The 27,662-nt window shown below is 44.3% G+C and overlaps 1 protein-coding gene across 1 annotated transcript in view; it reads left to right on the forward strand.

The window, feature by feature from the left end:
• LPCAT1 (lysophosphatidylcholine acyltransferase 1) overlaps positions 1 to 27,662 on the forward strand; it is a 275,186-nt gene that overhangs the window by 178,612 nt on the left and 68,912 nt on the right. Inside the window, exons 7-11 of the mRNA XM_063922939.1 lie at positions 994 to 1,028; positions 2,051 to 2,105; positions 13,471 to 13,553; positions 24,692 to 24,817; positions 27,030 to 27,183. Of these exons, the coding sequence (XP_063779009.1) occupies positions 994 to 1,028; positions 2,051 to 2,105; positions 13,471 to 13,553; positions 24,692 to 24,817; positions 27,030 to 27,183 (453 nt within the window). The remainder of the gene's footprint in view (positions 1 to 993; positions 1,029 to 2,050; positions 2,106 to 13,470; positions 13,554 to 24,691; positions 24,818 to 27,029; positions 27,184 to 27,662) is intronic.

Consider the following 27,662-nt stretch of genomic DNA (forward strand, 5'->3'; position numbering starts at 1 on the left):
TCCTTCACATGGCACTCAGACATGCACTCACTGGCTTGTCTACTTTTATTGTGTAAAAATGACTTACCTTTAAGGTGCATACACATTGAACGATTTTCACCTCGGCCCAACGATGTTCACGGGGGTGAACCACTTTCCGCGGTAGGAGACTGGAAAGTGATTCACTCAGCTCGTAAAACAAGCCGAAGGGAGGCAGCGGCCAGCAATGATGCAGGAGCGCGCATCAGCGCTCACCGCTCATCACCCGCCCATACACACTGGCCGAGTTTGAGCTCAAAGTAGCTCAAAATGCCAAAAGTGAGTTACTTTGAACTCAAAATCGCCCAGTGTGTATGGGTCTTTAGTTCAGAGCCAGCAGAGGAAAGAGAGTGGTCACATGGTATGGAATGCACTGCAGTCTACCTTCCCCCTTCTCCTCTGGTGCACTGCATGATTTCTCTGCGTTCTGCAGAGGAGGTCATGTTCTGCAGAAGTCCACTCGTATTGCCCACTTTATGACATAAAATCAGATTGGGGGCTGAAGGTGAAGTCTTTCGGGGTTGCCTGTTGCTAAACAATGCTTTAGTCTTTCATTAGCAGGGCTTTATCACCTGTATTACGTTTGTTTACAGTCTCAGATTGTAGTGCAGTGTAAACTGTTTATACACTATCTAACGCAAGATAATTGTTTAACAATCATAAAATTACTATTTTATTTTAAATAATTGTCCACCTGCAAGTAATTGGGCACAATTATTGTGGTCACAATAAAAAGATTCAGGGGCAGATTTAACGACAAGTGTTTTTTTTGTTATCACTTGATACGAATCTTAAATAGTACTCCAACCAGTCAGCTCCAGTCATTTTTTAAACACATAACAGGAGCTGATTGGATGGCGTACCATGTAAAATTGACAACAAGAATATCACTTGTTAAATCTGCCCTATAGTTTGGTGGGTTTTGTTTGTTTTTTATTGAACGTTTTACATATTTTCTCTCCTTTTATTTTCTAGGACACAATAACCTGGACATGGCAAGGTCCTGGAGCGTAAGTTTGTTTATTTTTAACGCAATTAACCTTTAAGTTCTCGGATGCTGTAATACAGAGAACTTCAATTATTTTAAATTGTTTTGCCGTGTTGGAGTTGAGAGATCTTGCTTCCAGATCCGTAACTCTTAGTGCCAAGGTCGCTGAAAGGCTAATAAGGACCACAGCACAGAGTGAAATACTTTGCCCCAGTGATTGACCGTTTATACCCGAAATCTGTGACTAGATTGTATATTCGTTCCATATATAATATAAGAAGTAGCAGTTTAAACCTGATCCCAGAAGATTATTTACGTGTAATTTGCATAATCCTGTTGAACCCCTGATATCTGGCGCACAGCTAGCACTTGCCTGTATGTAAAAATCCCGGGTTGACAAGAACGTGATAGATAATTGCCAGATTTTTCCTGCTCCTGCCAATTTGGGAATTGTTTGTGCAGTCAGTGTGTTGTGCAATGGCTGTGTAGTAGCAGAACCAGATGCCTGCGGTTCTACTGGATCTTAGGTAAGTAATATGCTTGAAATTCCCTCTTAAACCTTTTGGAATGGAGTCATTGTTTACCCTCTTGCTGCTGAGTGACCATTATGAGGTACAATGGGATGGTGTCATGCCACTGATTGCACTACAGTTACTCTTAAAGATGCATTAGCATTGACTGTTAGTAAAAATACGAGATTTATTTGAGTCTCTGGTGACAAAGGACTACCTGGCCTTACATAAAAGTAACAAGGTATAGCCCACTTTCTGCTCGTGTAACTGCTCAAGCCCTGTGATAAAGTGTAGTTATGCACTGTAGTTGACAGATTTTCACAAATATTGGTCATTTAAGAGCACAACTTGGGATGGACATGATTTTGAATTATTTGCCTGGGATACGGGTACACTTTTAAATCTATCACAAGATGTTAATAGTGTTTCAGTTATTTCAGTTACAGAAGTCGGGTTAGCTCTGTCATTGCAGAGTTAAATGTGAATACATTATTTTTATTTAAATATTGATTCCCGTATTTTGTCTTTTTAGGATGGAAATACTCTGGCTTTCTTTATGTCAATTTCACAATTACATAGAAATTGAGGTAAGCAAGGCGTTTTTCTAGAAAGGATATATGAAATGACCTTGTTTATGAATATATAGGATGGATTTAGCAGTATTTCTCCCATAATGCTGTGGCCAATTCAGCTTTGAACGCAATTCCTTTGCAATTATGCCATCATGGAGTACACAGAACGAAATGCAGAGATTTGCCACTATGCTAAATTGTACTCATCTCTGCGACCCCGCTGCCCCTACCATGTGCTTAATTCAATAGCTGTCATCAGTAACTGTATACAGTTGCACCAGATCCATATTGTGGTACAGAGCCATCTGAAAACAGTAGTGTCTTTGCTTAAACACAACTCGATAAAGTTCACAATTCCGTGCAGCTGCCACCCAATTATATTTATTCAGCCACAAGTGGAGATGTGACTGAGTTGCGTACTCCTCTTACCCTCTCGGATCACTGTGCATAAGGAGCAAGCGAAGTGATGAAAAAAATTGCAAGATCCATCCGCAAAACGGCCTTGTGTGCAACTCTGTATCTGCTCCGGAGTGTGTGTTTATTTTCATTCCATGGTGATAAGATTTCTGAATAACAAAGTTGTAGGAAATAATGCATTGAGATAGAGGGAATTAACCTAAATGGAAAATGATGGGACCTTATTACACTTTACATTAAGGCTCAGATTTGTCTGGCCATAAGTATGATGTGGCTGTGCGCGTCTGAGCTGTCAGGCGGCACATAGCGCATAGGCGCTCCATTATATTCAATGGTGGGAACTTTGTGGTCAGCGGTTGACCGCGAGTAACCTCAACCGCTGATGCAAAGTTCCCACCATTGGATACAGTGGAGCGCCTATGTGCTACATTGTATCTCGAGTGCGCCGCCTGACAGCTCAGATGCGCACAGCCAATCAGGAGAGTGCCACGATGCTCCCTGATTGGCTCAAGGGACCCTCTTTGACAGCAGTCACGGGGGGTCCCGGCAGTCGGGGAAAGGGGTCCCATGTGTAAACATGGGACCCCTTTCAGTGCGTGGTCCGTGTTTTGCGTTTTTTTATTTTGCCAAGTACGTGGATTACAAACAGAAGAGGGACCGATCTACACTGGATTGTTGTGAGTATAATTATTTACAGGTACCCCGTGGATTCTACGTGGAGAAGGGGACCGAGCCTTGTGTCAACATAGGTAAGTATGTGTGTATGTTGGTGTGCATGTATGTAATAAAGTTATACTGTCACAGTGTGTGTGCACTGTTTTTATTTGGGTATTTTTTTGTAGTAGAACAACAGGTACCAGCGGGCCCGTTCCCCCCCCCCCCCCCCCCGCATGCTGGTACTTGTGGTTCTCCAAGTACCAGCTTGCGGGGGAGGTTTGCTGGGACTTGTAGTTCTGCTACAAAAAACAATATTTTTTTTTGACACTTGGCTATCAGCCTCCCATCCGCCGCCCTTGGATGGGGGGGGGCAGCCTTGGGCTTCACCCTTGGGTGGCTGGAGGGGGGGACCCCTTGATTTAAGGGGTCCCCACTCCTCCAGGGTACCCCGGCCAGGGGTGACTAGTTGGGAATTTAATGCCATGGCCGCAGGGACCGTTATAAAAGTGTCCCCCGGCTGTGGCATTATCTCTCTAGCTAGTGGAGCCCGGTGCTGGTGTTAAAAATACGGGGGAACCCCTGTCATTCCCCCCCCCCCCCCGTATTTTTACCACCAGGACCGGCTCAAAGAGCCCGAGGCTGGTTATGCTTAGGAGGGGGGACCCCACACATTTTTATTCAGTATTTTTAACCCATTCCCACCCCTTCCCACTGAAAAACATGCTCTGATCTCTCCATATTATTTTAGTCAGTAAAAAAATAAAAATATATTCTTTTAAAAAATATATTAAATAATACTTGTGGGTCCTAAATAGACAAACCAAGTAGATAATCCATTCTAATATAAATAGATATGCTATTAGCAATCAAAAAAACACAAAAAAAACATGTTTTTAAAACTTTTTATTAGATCACGACAGCAAAATGAGGCGGACTGAAATTGACGAAATGATTGTCGAAAAGCACTGTTGTCGAATCGACATTCTTCAATTGAATATACTTTTGTCGAAAAGCCGCATTTTTACCATTGCATACATGTCGAATTTTGAAAATGTCGAATTGCAAATAGTCGAATCTGAAACGGCAGGTATTTTGACGAAAAGTACTGTATTGCATTGTCGAATCCAATTCGACAGGTTTCTTTTTGTCGAAAATGCCCCGTTTTTCGACATTGAGGCAATTCGACTGCAATTGCATATGGCCCATAAGGTTGTAATTAAATTGGGAATTTTGCAGAATTTTTTTTTAAGGCAATATATATTCATAAATGTTTTTGCTGTTGTTTAAAACAAAATAAAAAAATAAAAGTAAACTTATTTAGGATATGCAAGCTTAGCTGAACACATGCAATGTGTAGGTGTGGTAAGTATGTAGACATGTTATGGATGTCATCAGAAAGAATAATAACTTACAGGAGGCAAACTAAAAGAGCCTATGCTCTGGTTCAACTACAGCATGTTAATATGTACAGTAGTTAAACGCATGGCAGCGAAGAAGCAGGGGGGGGGGGGGGGGGTGTTACTATTCTGTGGAAAAGGGAGAAATCTCTCTAGTATGTCCTCTACAGGAGTTTCTTAGAACTGCTTTGGTTACTTTGATTTATTCTGCACACTGCATAGTGCGCTCTTGTTTCTGTGAAAATCTGTCCCACAAATCTAAACTTGGTCGCTCAATCTGATTGATTAATAAATAAACAGCCATTGTATCAACAATTTACCACAAGAGACTTTTACTTGCTTAACTAGTTTCAGTACTGTAGTTACAAAATAAAATCCCCCATCCTTAATGAGATTATTACAGCCACCAATCAAAAGTAGTGTAGACTGTACAGCTAAAATAAGTCAGTATAAAATACCCATTTATTACTGATACTTTGTATATGAAGATTTTTTTATATTTTTTAAGCTCTACTCTGAGGGGTAAATGTATGAAGGGTAATTTTGGGGGGAAAGCAGCATCAGCGCATGTTATGTACACCGATACTTCTTCTCCCCATGTATTACAGTGGCGGTGTGGGCACAGTGAAAGGGGCTTTATGCTTTGTCCATATCAGTACTGCTATCTAAAAGATAGCAGGCCAATATAAGGGAGCAATGTATTTACGGTCAGCATCACTCACTGTTCCGACACCTGCAACTTTCAATTTCGACAGTTGCAGGTGGCGATGCAGGTGGCGATGCCAAGGACAGAGCTGTCCCTGGCTGTGGTGGGCACTGCCCACCACAGAGATCTACGTCCATCTCTGAATAACCCCTATTAATAAATTGAGGAAAAAGTGCGCAATCATGGGTTAAAAGGTATAACAGGTCTAATAAGTGACCCCCACCATGCAGCATTATGATTAATCTGAGATTTTATACCAATTCCCTTGCTACAAAAATACTAATCCTAAGTACCTAGTGCACTATAAGCAAAGTAAGAAGCAAAACTGAGGAAAAAGTATGCAGTCTGCTTAAAAAGTCAAAAGGCAGGTGCTATACAAGTGACCCTGGCATTACCTGCAACTTTATACGAATTCCTTTGCAACAAAAAAATCCAAAGTACCTAATAGGCTATGGCCCTTTGAGTTGGGAGTAATGCAAAAAAAAAAAAGCAAGTAACAGCACCTGGTCAAACCATGTTGCAATGCAGGGGGTGCAAATACATTTATTGTTTTTGCATGTAGAGTAAGTACTAACTGCTTCTGTATGTAGCACATTGCAAAATTGAGGAAGTAGCACACGTCATGGGAATCTCATTGAATGGAGTAAGAAGGATAGGTACAGTATATGAGGAATGAGGACGTACCTGCAGTGTTTCTGATTTTTTTTTTCTTTCTATGATGAATATTTAGGAAGATAAACCCTTTTAGATTCCGATCATAATCTCTTAATTTCTCTGACGTCCTAGTGGATGCTGGGAACTCCGTAAGGACCATGGGGAATAGCGGCTCCGCAGGAGACTGGGCACAAAAGTAAAGCTTTAGGACTACCTGGTGTGCACTGGCTCCTCCCCCTATGACCCTCCTCCAAGCCTCAGTTAGATTTTTGTGCCCGGCCGAGAAGGGTGCACACTAGGGGCTCTCCTGAGCTTCTTAGTGAAAGTTTAGTTTTAGGTTTTTTATTTTCAGTGAGACCTGCTGGCAACAGGCTCACTGCATCGAGGGACTAAGGGGAGAAGAAGCGAACTCACCTGCGTGCAGAGTGGATTGGGCTTCTTAGGCTACTGGACACCATTAGCTCCAGAGGGACCGAACACAGGCCCAGCCTCGGAGCTCGGTCCCAGAGCCGCGCCGCCGGCCCCCTTACAGAGCCAGAAGCAAGAAGAGGTCCGGAAAATCGGCGGCAGAAGACATCCTGTCTTCACCAAGGTAGCGCACAGCACTGCAGCTGTGCGCCATTGCTCCTCAGCACACTTCACACTTCGGTCACTGAGGGTGCAGGGCGCTAGGGGGGGGGGGGCGCCCTGAGCAGCAATAAAAACACCTTGGCTGGCGAAAATACATCACATATAGCCCCTAGGGCTATATGGATGAATTTTAACCCCTGCCAGATTCCACAGAAAAACGGGAGAAAAGGCCGCCGAGAAGGGGGCGGAGCCTATCTCCTCAGCACACTGGCGCCATTTTCTCTCACAGCTCCGTTGGAGGGAAGCTCCCTGGCTCTCCCCTGCAGTTACTACACTACAGAAAGGGGTTAAAAAAGAGAGGGGGGCACTAATTAGGCGCAGTATAACAATACAGCAGCTATAAGGGGAAAAACACTTATATAAGGTTATCCCTGTATATATATATATATAGCGCTCTGGTGTGTGCTGGCATACTCTCCCTCTGTCTCCCCAAAGGGCTAGTGGGGTCCTGTCCTCTATCAGAGCATTCCCTGTGTGTGTGCTGTGTGTCGGTACGTTGTGTCGACATGTATGAGGAGGAAAATGAGGTGGAGGCGGAGCAATTGCCTTTAACAGAGATGTCACCCCCTAGGGAGTCGACATCTGAGTGGATGAGCTTATGGAAGGAATTATGTGAGTCAGCTCTTTACAAAAGATTGATGACATGAGACAGCCGGCGACTCAGCCTGTGCCTGTCCATGTGTCTCAAAAGCCATCAGGGGCTCTAAAACGCCCGTTACCGCAGATGGCAGATACAGACGCCGACACGGATACTGACTCCAGTGTCGACGATTAAGAGACGAATGTGACTTCCAGTAGGGCCACACGTTACATGATTGAGGCTATGGAAAATGTTTTTACACATTTCTGATAATACCAGTACCACTAAAAAGGGTATTATGTTGGGTGAGAAAAAACTGCCTGTAGTTTTTCCTGCATCTGAGGAATTAAATGAAGTGTGTGATGATGCGTGGGTTTCCCCCGATAAAAACTGTTAATTCCTAAAAAGTTATTAGCATCATACCCCTTCCCGCCAGAGGATAGGGCACGTTGGGAAACACCCCCTAGGGTGAATAAAGCGCTCACACGCTTGTCTAAACAGGTGGCACTACCGTCCCCGGATACGGCCGCCCTTAAGGAACCTGCTGACAGAAAGCAGTAAAATATCCTAAAATGTATATACACTCACACGGGAGTGATACTGCGACCAGCAATCGCCTAAGCCTGGATGTGCAGTGCTGGGGTGGCTTGGTCGGATTCCCTGACTGACAATATTGATACCCTAGATAGGGACAGTATATTACTGACTATAGAGCATTTAAAAGATGCATTTCTATATATGCGTGATGCACAGAGGGATATTTGCCGACTGACATCAAGAGTAAGTGCGCTGTCCATTTCTGCCAGAAGAGGGTTATGGACAAGACAGTGGTCAGGTGATGCTGATTCCAAAAGGCATATGGAAGTATCGCCTTATAAAAGGGAGGAGTTATTTGGGGTAGGTCTAACAGACCTGGTGGCCACGGCAACTGCTGGAAAATCCACATTTTTACCCCAGGTAGCCTCTCAACATAAGAAGACGCCGTATTATCAGGCGCAGTCCTTTGGGCCCCATAAGGGCAAGCGGGCAAAATGCTCCTCATTTCTGCCCCGTGGCAGAGGGAGAGGAAAAAGGCTGCAGCAAACAGCCAGTTCCCAGGAACAGAAGCCCTCTCCCGTTTTCTGCCAAGTCCTCAGCATGACGCTGGGGCTTTACAAGCGGACTCAGGCACGGTGGGGGGCCCGTCTCAAAAATTTCAGCGTGCAGTGGGCTCACTCACAGGGGACCCCTGGATCCTTCAGGTGGTATCTCAGGGGTACAAATTGGAATTCGAGACGTCTCCCCTTCGCCGTTTTCCTAAAGTCTGCTTTACCGACGTCTCCCTCCGACAGGGAGGCGGTATGGGAAGCCATTCACAAGCTGTATTCCCAGCAGGTGATAATCAAGGTACCCCTCCTACAACAGGGAAAGGGGTATTATTCCACGCTGTTTGTGGTACCGAAGCCGGACGGCTCGGTGAGACCTAATTTAAATCTGAAATCCTTGAACACTTACATACAAAGGTTCAAATTCAAGATGGAGTCACTCAGAGCGGTGATGGCAAACCTGGAAGAAGGGGATTATATGGTGTCTCTGGACATCAAGGATGCTTATCTCCATGTCCCAATTTACCCTTCTCACCAAGGGTACCTCAGGTTTGTGGTACAGAACTGTCACTATCAGTTTCAGACGCTGCCGTTTGGTTTGTCCACGGCACCCCGGGTCTTTACCAAAGTAATGGCCGAAATGATGATACTCCTTCGAAGGAAGGGAGTTTTAATTATCCCTTACTTGGACGATCTCCGGATAAGGGCAAGATCCAGGGAACGGTTGGTAGTCGGGGTAGCACTATCTCAAGTAGTGTTGCGGCAGCACGGTTGGATTCTTAGTATTCCAAAATCGCAGCTGATCCCGACGACACGTCTTCTATTCCTAAGGATGATCCTGGACACAGTCCAGAAAAAGGTGTTTCTCCAGGAGGAGAAAGCCAGGGAGTTATCCGAACTAGTCAGAAACCTCCTAAAACCAGGCCAAGTGTCAGTGCAGCAGTGCACAAGGGTCCTGGGAAAAATGGTGGCTTCCTACGAAGCAATTCCATTCGGCAGATTCCACGCAAGAACTTTCCAGTGGGACCTGCTGGAAAAGTGGTCCGGATCGCATCTTCAGATGCATCAGCGGATAACCCTGTCACCAAAGACAAGGGTGTCTCTCCTGTGGTGGTTGCAGAGTGCTCATCTTCTAGAGGGCGCAGATTCGGCATTCAGGACTGGGTCCTGGTGACCACGGATGCCAGCCTGCGAGGCTGGGGAGCAGTCACACAGGGAAGAAATTTCCAGGGCTTGTGGTCAAGCTTGGAGACATCACTTCACATAAATATCTTGGAGCTAAGGGCCATTTACAATGCCCTAAGCCAAGCAAGATCTCTGCTTCAAGGTCAGCCGGTGCTGATCCAGTCGGACAACATCACGGCAGTCGCCCACGTAGAGAAGCTGCAAGGATTTTTCGCTGGGCGGAAAATCATGTGATAGCATTGTCAGCAGTGTTCATTCCGGGAGTGGACAACTGGGAAACAGACTTCCTCTGCAGAAGTCTTCCACATGATTGAAAACCGTTGGGAAAAACCAAAGGTGGACATGATGGCGTCCCGCCTAAACAAAAAATTGGACACCGGATTGGCCAAGAAGGACTTGGTACCCAGAACTTCAAGAGATGCTCACGGAGGACCCGTGGCCTCTACCTCTAAGAAGGGACCTGCTCCATCAAGGACCCTATCTATTCCAAGACTTACCGCGGCTGCGTTTGGCGGCAGGGCGGTTGAACGCCGGATCCTGAAGGAAAAAGGCATTCCGGATGAAGTCATCCCTACCCTGATCAAAGCCAGGAAGGATGTAACCGCAAAGCATTATCACCGCATTAGGCGAAAATATGTTGCGTGGTGCGAGGCCAGTAAGGCCCCGATGGAGGAATTTCAACTAGGTCGATTCCTGCATTTCCTGCAAACAGGAGTGTCTATGGGCCTAAAATTGGGGTCCATTAAGGTTCAAATTTCGGCCCTGTCAATTTTCTTCCAGAAAGAACTAGCTTCAGTTCCTGAAGTTCAGACGTTTGTAAAAGGGGTACTGCATATACAGCCTCCTTTTGTGCCTCCAGTGGCACCTTGGGATCTCAATGTAGTTTTGGGGTTCCTAAAGTCACAATGGTTTGAACCACTTGAATCTGTGGAGTTAAAATATCTCACATGGAAAGTGGTCATGCTGTTGGCCCTGGCCTAGGCCAGGCGCGTGTCAGAATTGGCGGCTTTATCCTGTAAAAGCCCTTATCTGATCTTCCATTCAGACAGGGCGGAATTGAGGACTCGTCCTCATTTTCTCCCTAAGGTGGTTTCAGCGTTTCATCTGGACCAACCTATTGTGGTACCTGCGGCTACTAGTGACTTGGAGGACTCCAAGTTGTTGGACATAGTTAGGGCCCTGAAAATATATGTTTCCAGGACGGCTGGAGTCAGAAAATCTGACTCGCTGTTTATCCTGTATGCACCCAACAAGCTGGGTGCTCCTGCTTCTAAGCAGACTATTGCTCGTTGGATTTGTAATACAATTCAGCTTGCACATTCTGTGGCAGGCCTGCCACAGCCAAAATCTGTAAAAGCCCATTCCACAAGGAAGGTGGGCTCATCTTGGGCGGCTGCCCGAGGGGTCTCGGCTTTACAACTTTGCCGAGCAGCTATTTGGTCAGGGGCAAATACGTTTGCTAAATTCTACAAATTTGATACCCTGGCTGAGGAGGACCTGGAGTTCTCTCATTCGGTGCTGCAGAGTCATCCGCACTCTCCCGCCCGTTTGGGAGCTTTGGTATAATCCCCATGGTCCTTACGGAGTTCCCAGCATCCACTAGGACGTCAGAGAAAATAAGAATTTACTTACCGATAATTCTATTTCTCGTAGTCCGTAGTGGATGCTGGGCGCCCATCCCAAGTGCGGATTGTCTGCAATACTTGTACATAGTTATTGTTAACTAAATCGGGTTATTGTTGTTGTGAGCCATCTATCCAGAGGCTCCTCTGTTATCATGCTGTTAACTGGGTTCAGATCACAGGTTGTACGGTGTGATTGGTGTGGCTGGTATGAGTCTTACCCGGGATTCATAAATCCTTCCTTATTGTGTACGCTCGTCCGGGCACAGTATCCTAACTGAGGCTTGGAGGAGGGTCATAGGTTGAGGAGCCAGTGCACACCAGGTAGTCCTAAAGCTTTACTTTTGTGCCCAGTCTCCTGCGGAGCCGCTATTCCCCATGGTCCTTACGGAGTTCCCAGCATCCACTACGGACTACGAGAAATAGAATTATCGGTAAGTAAATTCTTATTTTTTTTGTGTGAAATTTTAGAAATGTTTTTTTCAATTCCTGGGCTTAATATGAAAGCACAGTTTTGTTATATTTATTGTAAGCTCTCCATAAATCACAGGCCCTGACAGGCTGTCAGGTGATTATTGTAAGCTGCCTCGCCACAACTTGGTACCCACTTCTTTATAATACAATAAAATAAAACAAATTGTTTAAAAAAAAAAAAAGAACATTATACGTTTCAGAGAGACAATCCTTCCTATCCCTCAATACTGAATCACACATATTTGCTTCCCATGCTATATAAAAATCTTCCCATTGCATTGCTAAATTATGGTTTCAAGATTCCATAAAAAAATAATGGTCACATTACTACAACAAATTTTACCTGATCTTCTATCCGACCAACGGCTTGGTTTTCTCAAAGGCATTCAGTCCATGTATTCGAACTGCTATTGCAACAGTAAAAAAAAAAAAAAACTTTTAGAAGCGCTGTCAGAACTAAATATTTCTTAAAATAGAATATATATTAAAACAATATTACAATTCACACTGTCGGCACATGAAACAATCAATACACAGACTTTCAAATGATACTTATATCACAAAATAAATTATGTGTATAGCGTATACTCTTACATAAAAAAAAAACAACAACTAAGCAATAAGGTATGATACTAATTCAAAACAGCAACTATTTTGCAATTCATAAGATACTTTCTAAGCAAAACATTTGGATACAGAGAGTATCTTTGCAGAATAGATAGCCATACACATTAAGATTTTCTAACCAACCAGTTCACTGTTTGGACCAAAAACTGGTAATGGATGGGAGCAGATGTCAATTGACCATTTGCTCCTAAACGCCAGAAAACGGACAACTGTATTAAACCAACTTGTCTGAACGACCAGTTTTGTCCATTTTCCAGCATTTGGGAACAAATGGTCAATTGTCCTTTGCTCCCGTCTATTACCAGTGTTTGGTCTAACCAGTAAATTGATTGGTTGGACAGAAAATCTTAAGATGTATGGCCATCTTTACTTATCTTGCACTAAGCTTTAGTATTCTCACACTGGTATAGTATTTCTTGCAGAACACTTATTTAACGCACAGCTTTTATTTCTCGGCAAGAAAAAAGGTATCCAAAGGTTTTTTAGCTGGCAGAAGATGTCATTAATTTACTCAATTGATTTATCCAGACATTTAACAGATGAAGCAGGTATCGCAAGCTGTCAGTAAGCATAAATATTGTTATCCGGACACAGTCCTAACATCTAATGTAATAGCATTTTCCAACATCTATTTGGCCAGGAGTCGGGGAGTATCAGTGGAATCTATTAAAGTACATGCAAGTTTCATCAATCACAAGCCCAAACTTTATCCCATAATACTCCTTATAAGATCTTTCCTCACACCAGCTTTAATAATCAGCAGCCAATGGATTATTATGTTGCATTTCCCACAGTCTCTTTTGCATGTAGTGATTGCAAGTGACTGGTATAGTACAGAGAGAGACCGCCCGGGTTACCTGGTAGTATCTAGACATTAATTTATTAACATTTACGTAGCGTCAGCATATTCCATATGCTTTACAATTGACAAGACTGGGTAATAACAGAGAGATAAAAGAGCAAAGCTCACACGTTTCCAATCTATAGGAAAATAGTACTTTAATACATGAGAAACAGTGCTACATACTGTATTTTGCAAAGATTCTTGGTGGGTTGTATGATCCACTCACAGAGCAATGTTGGTCTGGAGTCCATGGGATGTGGGAGTGTAGAAGGAGAACACACTGTATGTAAAGTTATGTGTGTGCTGTATAGATGGGAGGTTGTAAAGTAGAATAGTTTATGGAGGATTATGTAACTGGTTCTTGACCAAAGTAGATGAGTGACTGTAGGAACTATGATGATTGTCGTTGATACATGTTTCAATCCCATTCTACTCAGTGCACATAGTAATAACCGGTTAGCGTATCTTTATCTGCTTATTCCATTTCCTTTTTACTCTGTAGTTTCTTCCAATATATACTCCTTCTGAAGAAGAGAAGAAGAACCCTGCTCTGTATGCAAACAACGTAAGACGTGTAATGGCCAAGTATGTACTGCACACATCTCTTTCTTATTGTTTGTGCTCTGTGTACTGTTGTTTCACTAACACTTGGGGGGGGGGGGGGGGGGCATGAAAACTTATCTAGTCCACAGCACTACATTTATTTCTCGTACATCCTAGAGGATGCTGGGGTCCACTTCATGACCATGGGGTATAGACGGTTCCGCAGGAGCCATGGGCACTCTTAAGACTTTTCAATGGGTGTGAACTGGCTCCTCCCTCTATGCCCCTCCTCCAGACCTCAGTTTTAGAATTGTGCCCAGGCAGACTGGATGCACTCTAGGGGAGCTCTACTGAGCTTCTCTGAAAAGACTTATGTTAGGTTTTTTATTTTCAGGGAGAACTGCTGGCAACAGTCTCCCTGCTTCGTGAGACTGAGGGGGCAGAAGTAGGAACCAACTTCCTGAAGAGTTTCATGGCTCTGCTTCTGGCTGACAGAACACCGTTAGCTCCTGAAGGGTACTGAACGCTAGCCGTGTCTAGATGCTCACTCCCACAGCACGCCGTCACCCCCCTCACAGAGCCAGAAGACAGGTGAGTAGAAGAAGACAGATCTTCTATCAAGTAAAGTGACGGCTGAGGTACAGCGCGGCTGGTGGGAGCGCAGCGCGCCATTGCTGCCCACACACACAGGCACTGCAGAGGGGGGGGGGGGGCGTCCTGGGCAGCAAAAACACCTCTATAAACTGGCAAAAATGGGGCATAAAATGCCCAGCCCTACCCCCGCCACTATAAATATTATGAAAAGTTTCTGAGGTAAAAACGCGTCATTGTGGGGGCGGAGCTTCTTCCTCAGGCAGCCATGTTCTCTCTCCTCAGGCTGCAGAGACATCGCTGGTCCTCCTTCACTTCTGACTACAAGTATCAGGGTGCAAAACAGGGGGGGACACGAGCGACTTTTGGTGCTTTACAAGTGTGTTTTACTGTGTAAAAAGCGCTGCATGTCAGTGGGCATTCTGTGTTCACAGGCATTAGATACTGGCGCTGGGGTTGTGAACTGGCTGCTCCTAAACTGTGTCCCTCTGACAGATTTTACTGTGGGTCTGTCCCCTATAAGTCACAGTGTGTCCGTGTGTGTGTTGTACACGTGTGTAAGACATGTCAGAGGCAGGGAGTTCCTCCCCGGAGGAAACCATTTTAGGGACACAGAAGTGTAATGTGGTGGTGCTGCCGGCACACCAGGAGCCTGCATGGGTGAAAGAAATACGTGATAGTATGCATCATATCAATAGGAGATTAGATAAGTCTGACTCTCATGCTGAGTGCCTGAGAAAATCTGTGGAGGATGTGATTTTTCAGGGCTCTGTTCTTGCATCCGCAGAGGGGTCTCTGGGGTCACATAAGAGACCATTTGCGAATATTGTGAATACTGATACCGACACGGACACTGATTCTTGGGTCGACGATAGTGACTCCAGAGAAATAGATCATAAATTGGCAAAAAATATACAATATATGATTGTAGCTATAAGGGAAGTTCTGGAAGTCACGGAAGCCACTCCTGTACCTCAGGAGAAGGCTTATTTCTATAAAGAAAAAAAATCCAAGGTCACTTTCCCTCCTTCCCACAAGCTTAATACTCTCTTTGAAGGGATGTGGGTGAATTTCGTATTCCAAAGAGAATTCAGATAGCTTATCCTTTCCCGGTGGAGGACATGAAAAAATGGGAATCACCCCCTGTGTTAGACAGTGCACTGTCCAGGCTGACAAAGAAGGTAATTCTCCCTGCACCTGGCACGGATTCACTAAAAAAGCCGGCAGACCGAAAGATGGAAACTACATTGAAATCCATTTATGTTGCCAATGGTACGCTGCTCAGGCCCACAATTGCTTGCGCGTGGGTGAATCGCGCTATTGAAAAATGGTCAGAAAGCGTGTCATCAGAAATTGACAAGATTGATAAAGATGAGATACTCCTTAAGTTAGGGAATATCAAAGACACTGCCGAATACATGCTAGAAGCGATGAAAGATATTGGACTCTTCAGTTCACAAGCCGCTACCATGGCAGTATCGGCTCGGCGGGCATTGTGGATTCGCCAGTGGAACGCGGATGCAGATTCCGAAAGAAATATGGAGGCTCTCCCATATAAAGATGAGGCCTTATTTGGCGATGGACTGGATGCGTTAGTCTCTGCGGCTACCGCAGGTAAGTCGACATTTTTGCCCTCTGCACCTGCACCGGCAAAAAAGACATATCACCCGCACATGCAGTCCTTTCGGCCCAATAAATACAAAAAAGCGAGAGGTTCCCCCTTCTTTGCAGGTAGGGGAAGGGGAAAGGGAAAGGGAAAGAAGTCCACAGCGGCTTCAGGTTCCCAGGAGCAGAAGTCTACCCCTACTTCTGCCAAATCTTCAGCATGACGCTGGGGCTCCTTTGCGGGAGGCCGCTCGGGTGGGGGCACGTCTCAAACTGTTCAGCCAAGGTTGGATTCTGTCTGGCCTGGATCCCTGGGTGTTTCAAATAGTGTCCCAGGGATATAAGCTGGAGTTTCAAGACGTTCCCCCATGTCGATTTTTCAAATCGACCTTGCCAGCTTCTCTTCCAGAAAGGGAAGCAGTAACGGCGGCAATCCAAAAATTATGTCAGGATCAGGTCATAGTCCTGGTACCTTTGTCACAACAAGGGGAGGGGTTTTATTCAAGCCTTTTTGTAGTTCCGAAGCCGGACGGCTCGGTCAGACCGATCCTAAACCTAAAAAATCGGAATCTCTACTTTAAATGTTTCAAGTAAAAAATGGAATCACTGAAGGCAGTGATTTCCAGTCTGGAGGAGGGGGACTACATGGTGTCTGTAGACATACAGGATGCTTACCTGCATGTTCCCATTTATCCTCCTCACCAGGCTTATCTAAGATTCGCGGTTCAGGATTGCTATTACCAATTCCAGACGTTATCTTTCGGTCTCTCCACGGCGCCGAGGGTATTCACCAAGGTGATGGCAGTCAAAAAGGAGTTAATATAATTCCTTATCTAGATGATCTCCTGATAAAGGCGAGATCCAGGGAGCAGTTGTTACAAACATCACACTCTCCCTGTCAATACTCCAACAACACGGTTGGATCATAAATTATCCAAAGTCACAGTTGGAACCGACGACAAGATTGTTTTTTCTCGGGATAATTCTGGACACAGAAGTTCAGAGAGTGTTTCTTCCGGTGGAAAAGGCTCTGGAAATCCAGAAAATGGTAAAATATATTGAAACCATCGAGTGTGTTGATCCATCAGTGCATTCGATTGTTGGGGAAGATGGTGGTGGCCTACGAGGCCATACAGTTTGGCAGGTTCCATGCCAGAGTATTCCAGTGGGACCTGTTGAACAAGTGGTCGGGATCCCACCTACACATGCACCGGAAGATAATCCTGTCGTCAAAAGCCAGGATTTCGGTCCTGTGGTGGCTACACAGTTCTCACCTACTAGAGGGACGCAGGTTCGGGATTCAGGACTGGGTCCTGGTAACCACGGATGCAAATCTCTGAGGCTGGGGAGCTGTCACTCAGGGGGAAAGCTTCCAAGGAAAATGGTCAAGTCAGGAAGCCTGCCTTCACATAAATGTGCTGGAATTGAGAGCCATTTACAATGGCCTTCAACAAGCGGTACATCTTCAAGAGCCTCCCGTGCCGATCCAGTCGGACAGTGTAACAGCAGTCGCGTACATAAACAGTCAGGGCGGAACGAAAAGCAGAGCGGCAATGGCAGAGGTGACAAAGCTCCTCCTCTGAGCAGAAAGACATGTAAAGGCTCTGTCGGCAATTTTCATTCCGGGAGTGGACAACTGGGAAGCAGACTTCCTCAGCAGACACGATCTCCATCCAGGAGAGTGGGGCCTCCACCAAGAAGTCTTCGCAGAGGGGACAAGTGTCTCAAGTAGACATGATGGCATCTCGTCTCAACAAGAAGCTTCAGAAATATTGTTCCAGGTTGAGAGACCCTCAAGCAATAGCAGTGGATGCGCTAGTGGCCCAGTGGGTGTTCCGGTCGGTGTATGTCTTCCCTCCACTTCCGCTGTTCCCAAAAGTGCTCAGGATCATAAGAAGAACAAGAGTTCGAGCAATCTTCATTGCCCCAGACTGGCCAAGGAGGGCTTGGTACCCAGATCTTCAGGAGTTGCTCATAGAAGATCCTCTTCCTCTTCGCGAGGACCTGCTGCAGCAGGGGCCGTCGTGTATCAAGATTTACCGCGGCTACATTTGACGGCATGGCTGTTGAGCGCCGGATCCTAGCCCGAAAGGGTATTCCCAAGGAAGTCATCCCCACCCTTATTCAGGCCAGGAAAGGAGTAACGTCTAAACATTACCACCGTATTTGGAGAAAATATGTGTCTTGGTGTGAATCCAAGAAGGCTCCTACGGAAGAGTTTCATTTGGGACATTTTCTCCATTTTCTGCAGGCTGGTGTGGAGGCGTGCCTCCGATTGGGGCCAATCAAGGTCCAGATTTCGGCCTTTTCCGTGTTCTTCCAAAAACAATTGGCCTCTCTTCCAGAGGTTCAGACATTCGTGAAAGGGCTTCTGCACATCCAGCCTCCATTTGTGCCTACAGTGGCACCATGGGACCTTAATGTGGTGTTGCAGTTCCTTCAATCGGATTGGTTTGAGCCTCTACAAGAGATGGAGTTGAAGTTTCTCACTTGGAAAGTGGTGATGCTTTTAGCCTTGGCATCCGCAAGGCGGGTGTCTGAGTTGGGGGCCTTGTCTCACAAGAGCCCTTACCTGATCTTCCATGATGATGGGGCAGAGTTGAGAACTCGTCCACATTTTCTTCCAAAGGTGGTTTCAACTTTCCACATAAACCAACCTATTGTGGTGCCAGTAGTTACTGACACGTTCACTGAGTCAAAGTCTCTAGATGTGGTTAGGGCTTTGAAGATTTATGTCGCTAGAACAGCTTGAATACGGAAAACAGAGGTTTTGTTTGTCCTGTATGCTCCCAACAAGATTGGGTGTCCTGCTTCCAAGCAGACTATTACGCATTGGATCAGAGGTACGATTCAGCACGCTCATACTACGGCTGGATTGCCGTTACCGACGTCGGTGAAGGCCCATTCCACTAGGAAGGTGGGCTCATCCTGGGCGGCTGCCCGGGGGGTCTCGGCATTACAACTTTGCCGAGCAGCTCCTTGGTCGGGATCAAACACCTTTGCAAAATTCTACAAGTTTGACACCTTGGCCGATGAAGACCTCAAGTTTGGTCAATCGGTGCTGCAGGGTCATCCGCACTCTCCCGCCCGTACTGGAGCTTTGGTATAAACCCCATGGTCATGAAGTGGACCCCAGCATCCTCTAGGACGTATGAGAAAACAGGATTTTGATACCTACCAGTAAATCCTTTTCTCCTAGTCCGTAGAGGATGCTGGGCGCCCGTCCCAGTGCGTACTTTACCTGCAGTTTTGTTAGAGTTACACAAGTTGTGTTATATTTGTTTCAGCATGTTGCTGTAATTGGTTCATGCCTGTTGGCGTGTGTTCTGTTGAATGCCATGTTGTGTGGCATGGTTGAGGTGTGAGCTGGTATGTATCTCACCACTAGTATTAAAGTAAATCCTTTCCTTGAAATGTCCGTCTTCCTGGGTACAGTTCCTATAACTGAGGTCTGGATGAGGGGCATAGAGGGAGGAGCCAGTTCACACCCATTGAAAAGTCTTAAGAGTGCCCATGGCTCCTGCAGAACAGTCTATACCCCATGGTCATGAAGTGGACCCCAGCATCCTCTACGGACTAGGAGAAAAGGATTTACCGGTAGGTATCAAAATCCTGTTTTCTCTCTGAAGGTTCTACATATGGTTACATCTCACCCTTGATAGTGGGTAGCTTAGGGGCAATTATATGGTTATGTTGACCTGTGCATTGTGCTGTGGGGGTACTACTACGTCAAGTTTATGTGGACATTGCTAACAGTTACAATAGCGCAATAGGTAAATGAAGGCACACCTATTATGTCAGCAGCTCCAGCTTACTGGGAGAACCTCATACCCATAGTAGAGCTATTACTTTTCAAAGAGTACACCCCCCTCACCCCACCCCCCATATATCATCCTTCTTCTCCATTAGTTTAAAACAAAACAATCCAAACAATTTCAGGTTATTTCCAAGTGAAATAAAGATGAAACTCTTTCCACCATTAAAGACTTTGGGGTATATTCAATTGAAGTCTGATCCATTCCGACATTCATTTGTCGGAATGGATCCTACCTGGGCTATTCAATGCCATCTCAATTCGACTTTAAAAAAAGTCGAATTGAGATGCTGGAGCTGAGACAGGGGAGAGACGCGGGCAGACGGGGGAGAGCAGCGCTATAGCAGCGTAGCCGGAGGATGTCACAGCCGCCACTCATGGCAGCATCCACCCCAAGCGAGGTCTCGCTTGCTGGAGCTGGGTTGACGCTGCTGTGAGCGTGGCTGTGACATCCTCCGGCTACGCTGCCCGCTGCTGTTGCGCTGTTCTCTCCCGTCTGCCCGCGGCTCTCCCAGTCTCCCCGCCCGTCTCCTCCTCTCCTCCGTCTCTGCTCCCGCATCACAGCCGCCGCTCACGGCAGCTTCCACACGGCTCCAGCAAGCGAGGTCTCGCTTGCTGGAGCCGGCTGGACGCTGCCATGAGCGGCGGCTGTGACACATCCTCCGGCGCTGCTCTCCCCGTCAGCCCGCAGCTCTTCCCGTTTCTGGTCCCCCATCTCACTTCAACTTTTTTTTAAAGTCGAATTGAGATGGTCAAAAAGGGGGCCAAAACCGACGACACAAGCACGCGGATCAGCAGCTATTCCGCCGATCCACGTGCTTTTCGACAAGTCGAATTCCTCGACTTGTCGGATAATTTGGGATTAGATTGAATAGGTTGGAGCCCCTTCCAACCTAAAAAAGTCGATAACTGACGTCTTTTCGACAGACTATACCTTTCGACTTCAATTGAATATACCCCTTTGTCAAGTTCAAATACATTTGTGTCCATATACAGCTATCCTCAAATTGTGACAGATAGCTGCATTTATCACGTCATGGACATTGCTACTTAGGCGCACAAAAACACTAACCCTAAGTGCTTAGTACCTTATAAGCAAACTAAGATGCAGAACCGAGTACAAAGTAACACAATGAAGGGAAAAGTACGCAGCACGGGAATCATCATAAAAAGGGAACAAGGCTAATCTGTGATGTGTGAGATCATTTAAATTAAAAACTCCAAAAATGCTGTTTTGATTATTTGAAGACCAACAGTTCATGTCTCATCCTCCATGGACATATTATTAAAGCTCTCAAACTGATCACTAAGTATGTGTTTTCGTTTATTTTTCCCCAAAAATATTATAAGTTACAACAAATGCCTTACCTTAACTATCTCATGCTGTACATTTAAAATGTTTGTTGTCACAGTTATAACTCTTCCCAAATTAGGAAAATAATCGAGGTATAGATCAGTCTCCTTGCTTAAAACAGATACAGGTTGAGTATCCCATATCCAAATATTCCGAAATACGGAATTTTTTGAGTGAGAGTGAAATAGTGAAACCTTTGTTTTCTGATGGCTCAATGTACACAAACTTTGTTAACTACACAAAGTTATTAAACATATTGTATTAAATGACCTTCAGGCTGTGTGTATAAGGTGTATATGAAACATAAATGAATTGTGTGAATGTAGTCACACTTTGTTTAATGCACAAAATTATTAAAAAATATTGGCTAAAATGACCTTCCTGCTGTGGGTATAAGGTGTATATGAAACATAAATGCATTCTGTGCTTATACTTGGGTCCCATCGCCATGATATCTCATTATGGTATGCAATTATTCCAAAATTCTGAATAATCAGATATCCAAAATACTTCTGGTTCCAAGCGTTTTGGATAAGGAATACTCAACCTGTATTTAAAAAAGAGGCAGAGCAGATGGGCCAAATGGTTCTTATCTGCCGTCAAGTTCTATGTTTCTATGTAAGGCAATTTCTGCTAGGTCAGTGTCCATGCTTCCTTCACTAATAGTAAATGATCAAGTCAGGTTTGATGATGGTAAACAAGCCCCATGTGGTACCAGAAGATTTTTAATCATTATAAAGGCTGTAGGTAAGAGAGACCATTTTTATGATCTTATCTCTGGATTCAGGCATACAATAACAATTCATTGGGTCCAGCATATCAAAAAATATAAATATTATAAAGAAGTGGTTTGGGACCAAATTATATTGATTTATGGAAAAAGATAATTACAAAATATAAGTGGATTTTCACTCATGAATGACTTCATGCCTTGACTGTAATGTATTGATATTGCTTCTGTTGGCTGCAGTTACTACTGCTCCTCAACCAACATTTCAAAGTTGACAGTGGGATTTAATGGGATAATTTTCCTCTTCAATACATGCGTTTGAAGCTCTCATTACATAATTTTTACCTGCTATACCGTTCTATTACTAATTACATTTAAAAATTAGGATCCCTACTGAAAAGATTGCACTTCTAGGCAGAGCAAACAAAACTCTTGGCATTGGCGCCCTGTTAAGTATTAGTATTGTGTGAGTTCAGTTATTATACAACCTGCAAGAAAATAAATATTGTAGCTCTTAAAGTACATATCAGAACAGAGGTTCACACCGCAGTGGCTTCTTTTCTGATTATATTGCGCTCTTCCAACTTTGTGGTGTATTGTTTTACTGACTTACATGCTGAAGCACAGTTGATAACATTACAATGAGAGAGCTGATGTAATCGCTAGCTGGTCTGAATAAATAATGTGTACATAGACTTTACCTTCTTCTTGTGCCAGGATGTAATGTGACTCAATCACTTCTTCACTTCTGCAAATCATTCACTGCTAGTGCTTAGTAGAGGTTTTACTGTACAGGATGCTCAATTGGCCAATATTGGATTTATACAGCATACTCTAGTGTATATTAAGATAATTTGGGGATAGGTATTTATGAATTGTGTTCTACGGGTAACTGTTATTTCCCATAGCAACTGATGATGGTGGCAATTTTCATAACTGTGTCCTTATCTTTATTTTATTAGGTGCCTCTTGTACGGCTTGTGTATTCCATTCACACAACAATGTACATGGGATAGACCTAAAACTATCAGCATAATACTGCATTAACACAGTGTACAACTGTGACCCAACACATGAATACATAGCATGAGTAAGATGCATTGCAGTAAATCTATGGCCAGGGACAAGTACAGGGAGTAGGGTAGGCCAGCTCGCCGTAGCTTCTAGGAAAAGGCAATGGTGAGTTACAGGGGAAGACGCAACAGCTCTCAATGAGCCTGTATACATTGTATGGGCGATCAGACACTATCGAAGTCATTGATCGGTAGAAGGAGACCAAAGACAAGGCACACTGGTGTTATGGATAGTGCATGGAGAAGAACCAGACAGAATAGAACCTCACCAGTATTCCAAAAAGAATACATTTATTTTAGGCAGACCAATTCTAGCTTGCTAAACTTATTGGGTGTACAACATTTGTTCAGTACTTCTGGATAGTTTTCTTAAAATTTAATCTATTTGTCTTGATAATAGCTCAATATATTATAGAATATTTAGTATTCTTTATAGTTCTATATTTTGCTTTTAAAACATCAGTCAGATAATGGTGACATCTCCAAGTCTGGTGGTGTTCAGGATCCGGTCGAGATGCCGGTAGTCGGAACACCAATGCTGGGATCCCAACATGGATCACTATGCCGGCGCCAAAAGTATGCCGGAGTGGGTTAGGTTCAGGGGGGAGGGTTAGGTTAGGCTGCGGTAGGAGGGTTAGGATTTGGCTGCGGTGGGAGGGTTAGGGTTTGGCTGCAGGGGGGGAGGGTTAGTGTTTGGCTGCAGGGGGGGAGGGTTAGTATTTGGCTGCAGGGGGGGAGGGTTAGGGTTAGGCTGCAGGGGGGGAGGGTTAGGGTTAGGCTGCAGGGGGGGGAGGGTTAGGGTTAGGCTGCAGGGGGGAGGGTTAGGGTTAGGCTGCCAGGGTGGGGGAAGGTTAGGGCTAGTCTGCAGGTAGGAAGGGTTAGGTTTAGGCACTAAGAAAGAGAGGTTAGGGTAAGGTACTAAGGTGGGAGGTTTAGTGTTAGGTACCACCCGCTAGGGTCAGGCTGCCGGAAGGGACGGGAAGGGGGTTAGGGTTAGAGCACTTACCTAACAGTTGTCGGGATCCTGCGCTTCGGGATGCCGATGTTAGTATTCTGACTGCCGGCATCCCGAGCATCGGAATTCCGATACCATCCTGTTGTTTCACCTCAGTTGAGTTCTGATGACAGGGTAACAGTCAGTGGAATGTATTTTATGCGTATAGGTTCCACCCGTTTCAGATGAGTAGTGTTTCAGTGGAATTGTAATCTGTCTAGGATAGTGGCCATTTCAACAATTTCTATATGCCTATGTTTATATTAAAGATTCAGAAAATACTAGTGACGAGAGAAATTGCAATAGCATCTCCTCAATGGATGTCAGTTCAACCACTGACTGATGCCTTTTGCAAGGGAAAAAAAATACAGTTGAAATAACTAAATATGATTAGTTCAGAAAATACACAAGGAATGTTAATATATGCAACAACAACAGTAATTAATATTCTTACAAGCCGTGAGTGATCTCACTTTAGTGTTCATTTGAAAAACTTGTGTATTACAAGGAATAATTTAGTCTCCTCTGTAACTTATTTATACTAGATGTTGCTATGAAATTCTGTTTCCTATATATAGGCCATCTGGCTAAAATATTGCTTTAAAATGGTTACATAACTCATCTGTGACTGCTGATATGCATTTAACTTACTGTAGGTTGTACATGATCTCATTCCATATGTATAGTATAAACATATCACTTTATTCTATGTAATGCACAGTGCATGTACTGTGCACTGTCATAAACAGATAGTTCTTACAGACTAGCAAATTACTCTATTACCTGCCAATATTTTTAAGCAAAAAAATACATTGGTTATTGTATTAAAAATATAAACAAAATAACATCCAATACAGTTCAGTTAGAAAATTTTCCCAAATGGACATGTATTTTATGTTCAATATATCATTATCATTCATGTGTGGCCATAATCATTGATGCATTATTGAAAAAAGTTAGGCAATTTATTAAAGTTTAAACATATAATTTATGCTTTCTTGAAATTTTCCTCTTTAAAGAGCCTTGGACGTGTCTGTCACAGATTACACATTTGAAGACTGCCAGTTGGCATTGGCTGAGGGACAGCTCCGCCTCCCCTCAGATACATCCCTCTTGGAGTTTGCAAGACTTGTCAGAAGTTTGGGGTAAGTATAGTATGGTCATGTATATACTGGTTTTAGTGTGTGTGTGTGTGTATAATCACACTGATCCTATATATATATATATATATATATATATATATATATATATATATCTGTTTCAGGACCGGGAAACCTTATCTATAAGAATTTTCCAATTTGTAGTCTATACCTATTGGGTTCATCTTGGAAGAATCTTTGAAAAAACATTCAACTAATACAGCGCACTTGGGAATTGTGTTTTATTATATATATTTATATAGGCACGGTTGCGCCCTCATATTAAGGCTGAATCAAATAAATGGAATTCTCCCCTAGGAAATTCCTTAGATGGCAGTAATCTAAAGTTTAAACTCTCAGGTTTTTTTTTCTCCCATTTCCGTTTTTTTTTCAAAAGTGACCATTTTCTAATGTATTCTATGGGGGGGATTTTTGGGAAGGCATAACTCAGGGTAGAGGACGAACTAAGACTAGGGGTTTGTTTTGCTGTTAGACCACTTCATCAAGGCACAGCCAGTAGTTCGTCATGCTGCTGCTGTACATTTCTCTCTCCCCTCCCTCTGTAGTGTGTGTTGTCAGCAGCCTATGACAGCTACCTCTCCCTCCCTCCCGGAATCAGCCTCAGCGGCTTGCTCTACCCCCGCTGGCTTCCTTTCCCTCCTCCTTGCATCAGCTTTCTCTCTCACGTCTCCAGCCATCAGTCACCGCTGGATACCTCTCCCCCTTCCCTGCATCACCCCACCAGCTTCCTTTTCCCCCTCCCCCCATCTGCCTCAGCCGGCTCTCTCTCCTCAGTCCCAGGATCAGCGGCTCCCTCTCCCTGCCTCCCGGGATCAGCTACAGCAGGCGGCAGAGGCATCAGCCACATCGGCTCCCTCTCCTCCGCCTGAGGCCACCAGTCACAGCCTACGGTGATGGCGGTCATAGCGGTGCAGAATTTGGCAGCGGTGCAGGATCTCAAGGGATCCTGGCATAGTCCGCCGATGCTCCAGGACCCGGGATACTGCTGAGCAGGATGCAGGAGTACACTGAGTGGAGGGGGCACAGGTAGGGGTCAGCGGCTATGTGATAACACTGAGCTATGGGCTGTGGGGGCTCCTGATTCTCCCGTGCAGCCGGTTTTGAAGAGACTACCCAGCATTGACCTGTACTCACTGCTGCTGGTAAGTAATGGGTCCATCACCTTTTCCTGTCTCTGGGCCTCTATGCCCTCTGTCAGCAGGATAACCGAGTCTACCATTGTTTGCCTCTCCCTCTCTCCTCAGAGCCCAGCACACGCTGCTGTCGGGATCCTGGACGGATCCCCTGTGCTTGACTGTAGGGAGCACCGCCAACTATATTATTCAAAAGTATCTTCTGCCCTATTAGGTCTATAAATTGGTTATACATAAATCATTTAATCTCTGATAGCCACGTTTGTGCTCCTTTAGTACATTCTAAAACAGAGTAGTTCTATCCCGTGTGAATCCATCCCATACCCTATGAGTGCTTTTTATCTTTCAAAGATGGAACAAAAGGATATTTATTTGGTGATTTGCCTTTAGTAGATTAGATGAATTCTAAATATACTGTAATTGCTTTGTAATTCACTAAAAAATAGAAAAGACTATTGAACACGAGTTTAATTACTTTTAAGAAGACTTGCACACAGTAAGATCTGATGGTTTGAACCGATCTGTTAGACTGGACACAAGTGTTGTAGTTTTTCCTCATGAGTTTGTGAATTGTACATCTTACCAAAGAACAGAGTTAAGCCAGGTACATACTATTCACTTTTCGGGCCAATTGGCCAATAATTGACTGATTGGCCCTATAATTGGATAGTTTGTATGCAGGTCCAATTATGAGTATGATATAGTGTGTGCTACACATGCTATATCATTCCCAAACTCCTGATTTTGTAGTGGAGGTTATAAAAAACAGTACACACTGAGCAATCGTATCAATGCACTTCATCAGGCACTGTGTACCCAGTATATGCTACATATTGTGTGATGATTATGCAAAAATTTGCACTAATCCGTTACCTAGATATTCAAACGGAATACATACCTTTTACCAGCGGCCAGGATCCCGTTCAAACTAAGGATCACAATATCTGTCTGGATTAATCTGATACATTTTGGATTATTACTCAGAGTTTTGTAGATTAATTTTTGTTGCATGATAAAGAAAAATAAGAAACTTAGCCCTTATCAATAATATGTTTTGTTCACAGATTAAAACCGGAAAAACTGGAAAAAGAATTAAGTCAGTTCTCTGAAAGTGCTAGAAAAAGGAAAGGAGAAAAGATAAACTTGAAAGAGTTTGCAGAGTACTTGTCTGTTCCAGTAACAGAGAAATTAGAGGACCTGTTTGCCTTATTTGATGAGGTATGTTTTCAACTGTTGTTTTTGTTTTTTTATGTTAATAGACTAGTTAGTTTTTGATAGAGCTTTTTAATGATTGTGGATTAAGGGGGTTATTCAGGTATGTTAGCCATTCGGCATAACCATGTTGCACTGCAGGTTGGGCAGATGTAACGCGTGCAGAGAGCGTTAGATTTGGGTGGGTTATATTGTCTCTGTGCAGGGTAAATACTGGCTGCTTAACCACTTAACTGAAGATTTTTTCCCCGAAAAACCCACTCAGAAATTGTCGGGGGGGGGGGGGGTTTAAGAGTGAATTAGGTGAAGAACATGAATGTAACCCTATGCAAAATGATTTTAGATTAAAAAAAAAAAAAAATTCTTATTTTCTTATACATCCTAGAGGATGCTGGGGTCACCATTAGAACCGTGGGGTATAGACGGGATCCGCAGGAGACATGGGCACTTTTAGACTTTCAAAGGGTGTGAACTGGCTCCTCCCT

This window comes from Pseudophryne corroboree, chromosome 5, assembly GCF_028390025.1.
Source record: "Pseudophryne corroboree isolate aPseCor3 chromosome 5, aPseCor3.hap2, whole genome shotgun sequence".
Lineage (NCBI taxonomy): Eukaryota > Metazoa > Chordata > Amphibia > Anura > Myobatrachidae > Pseudophryne > Pseudophryne corroboree.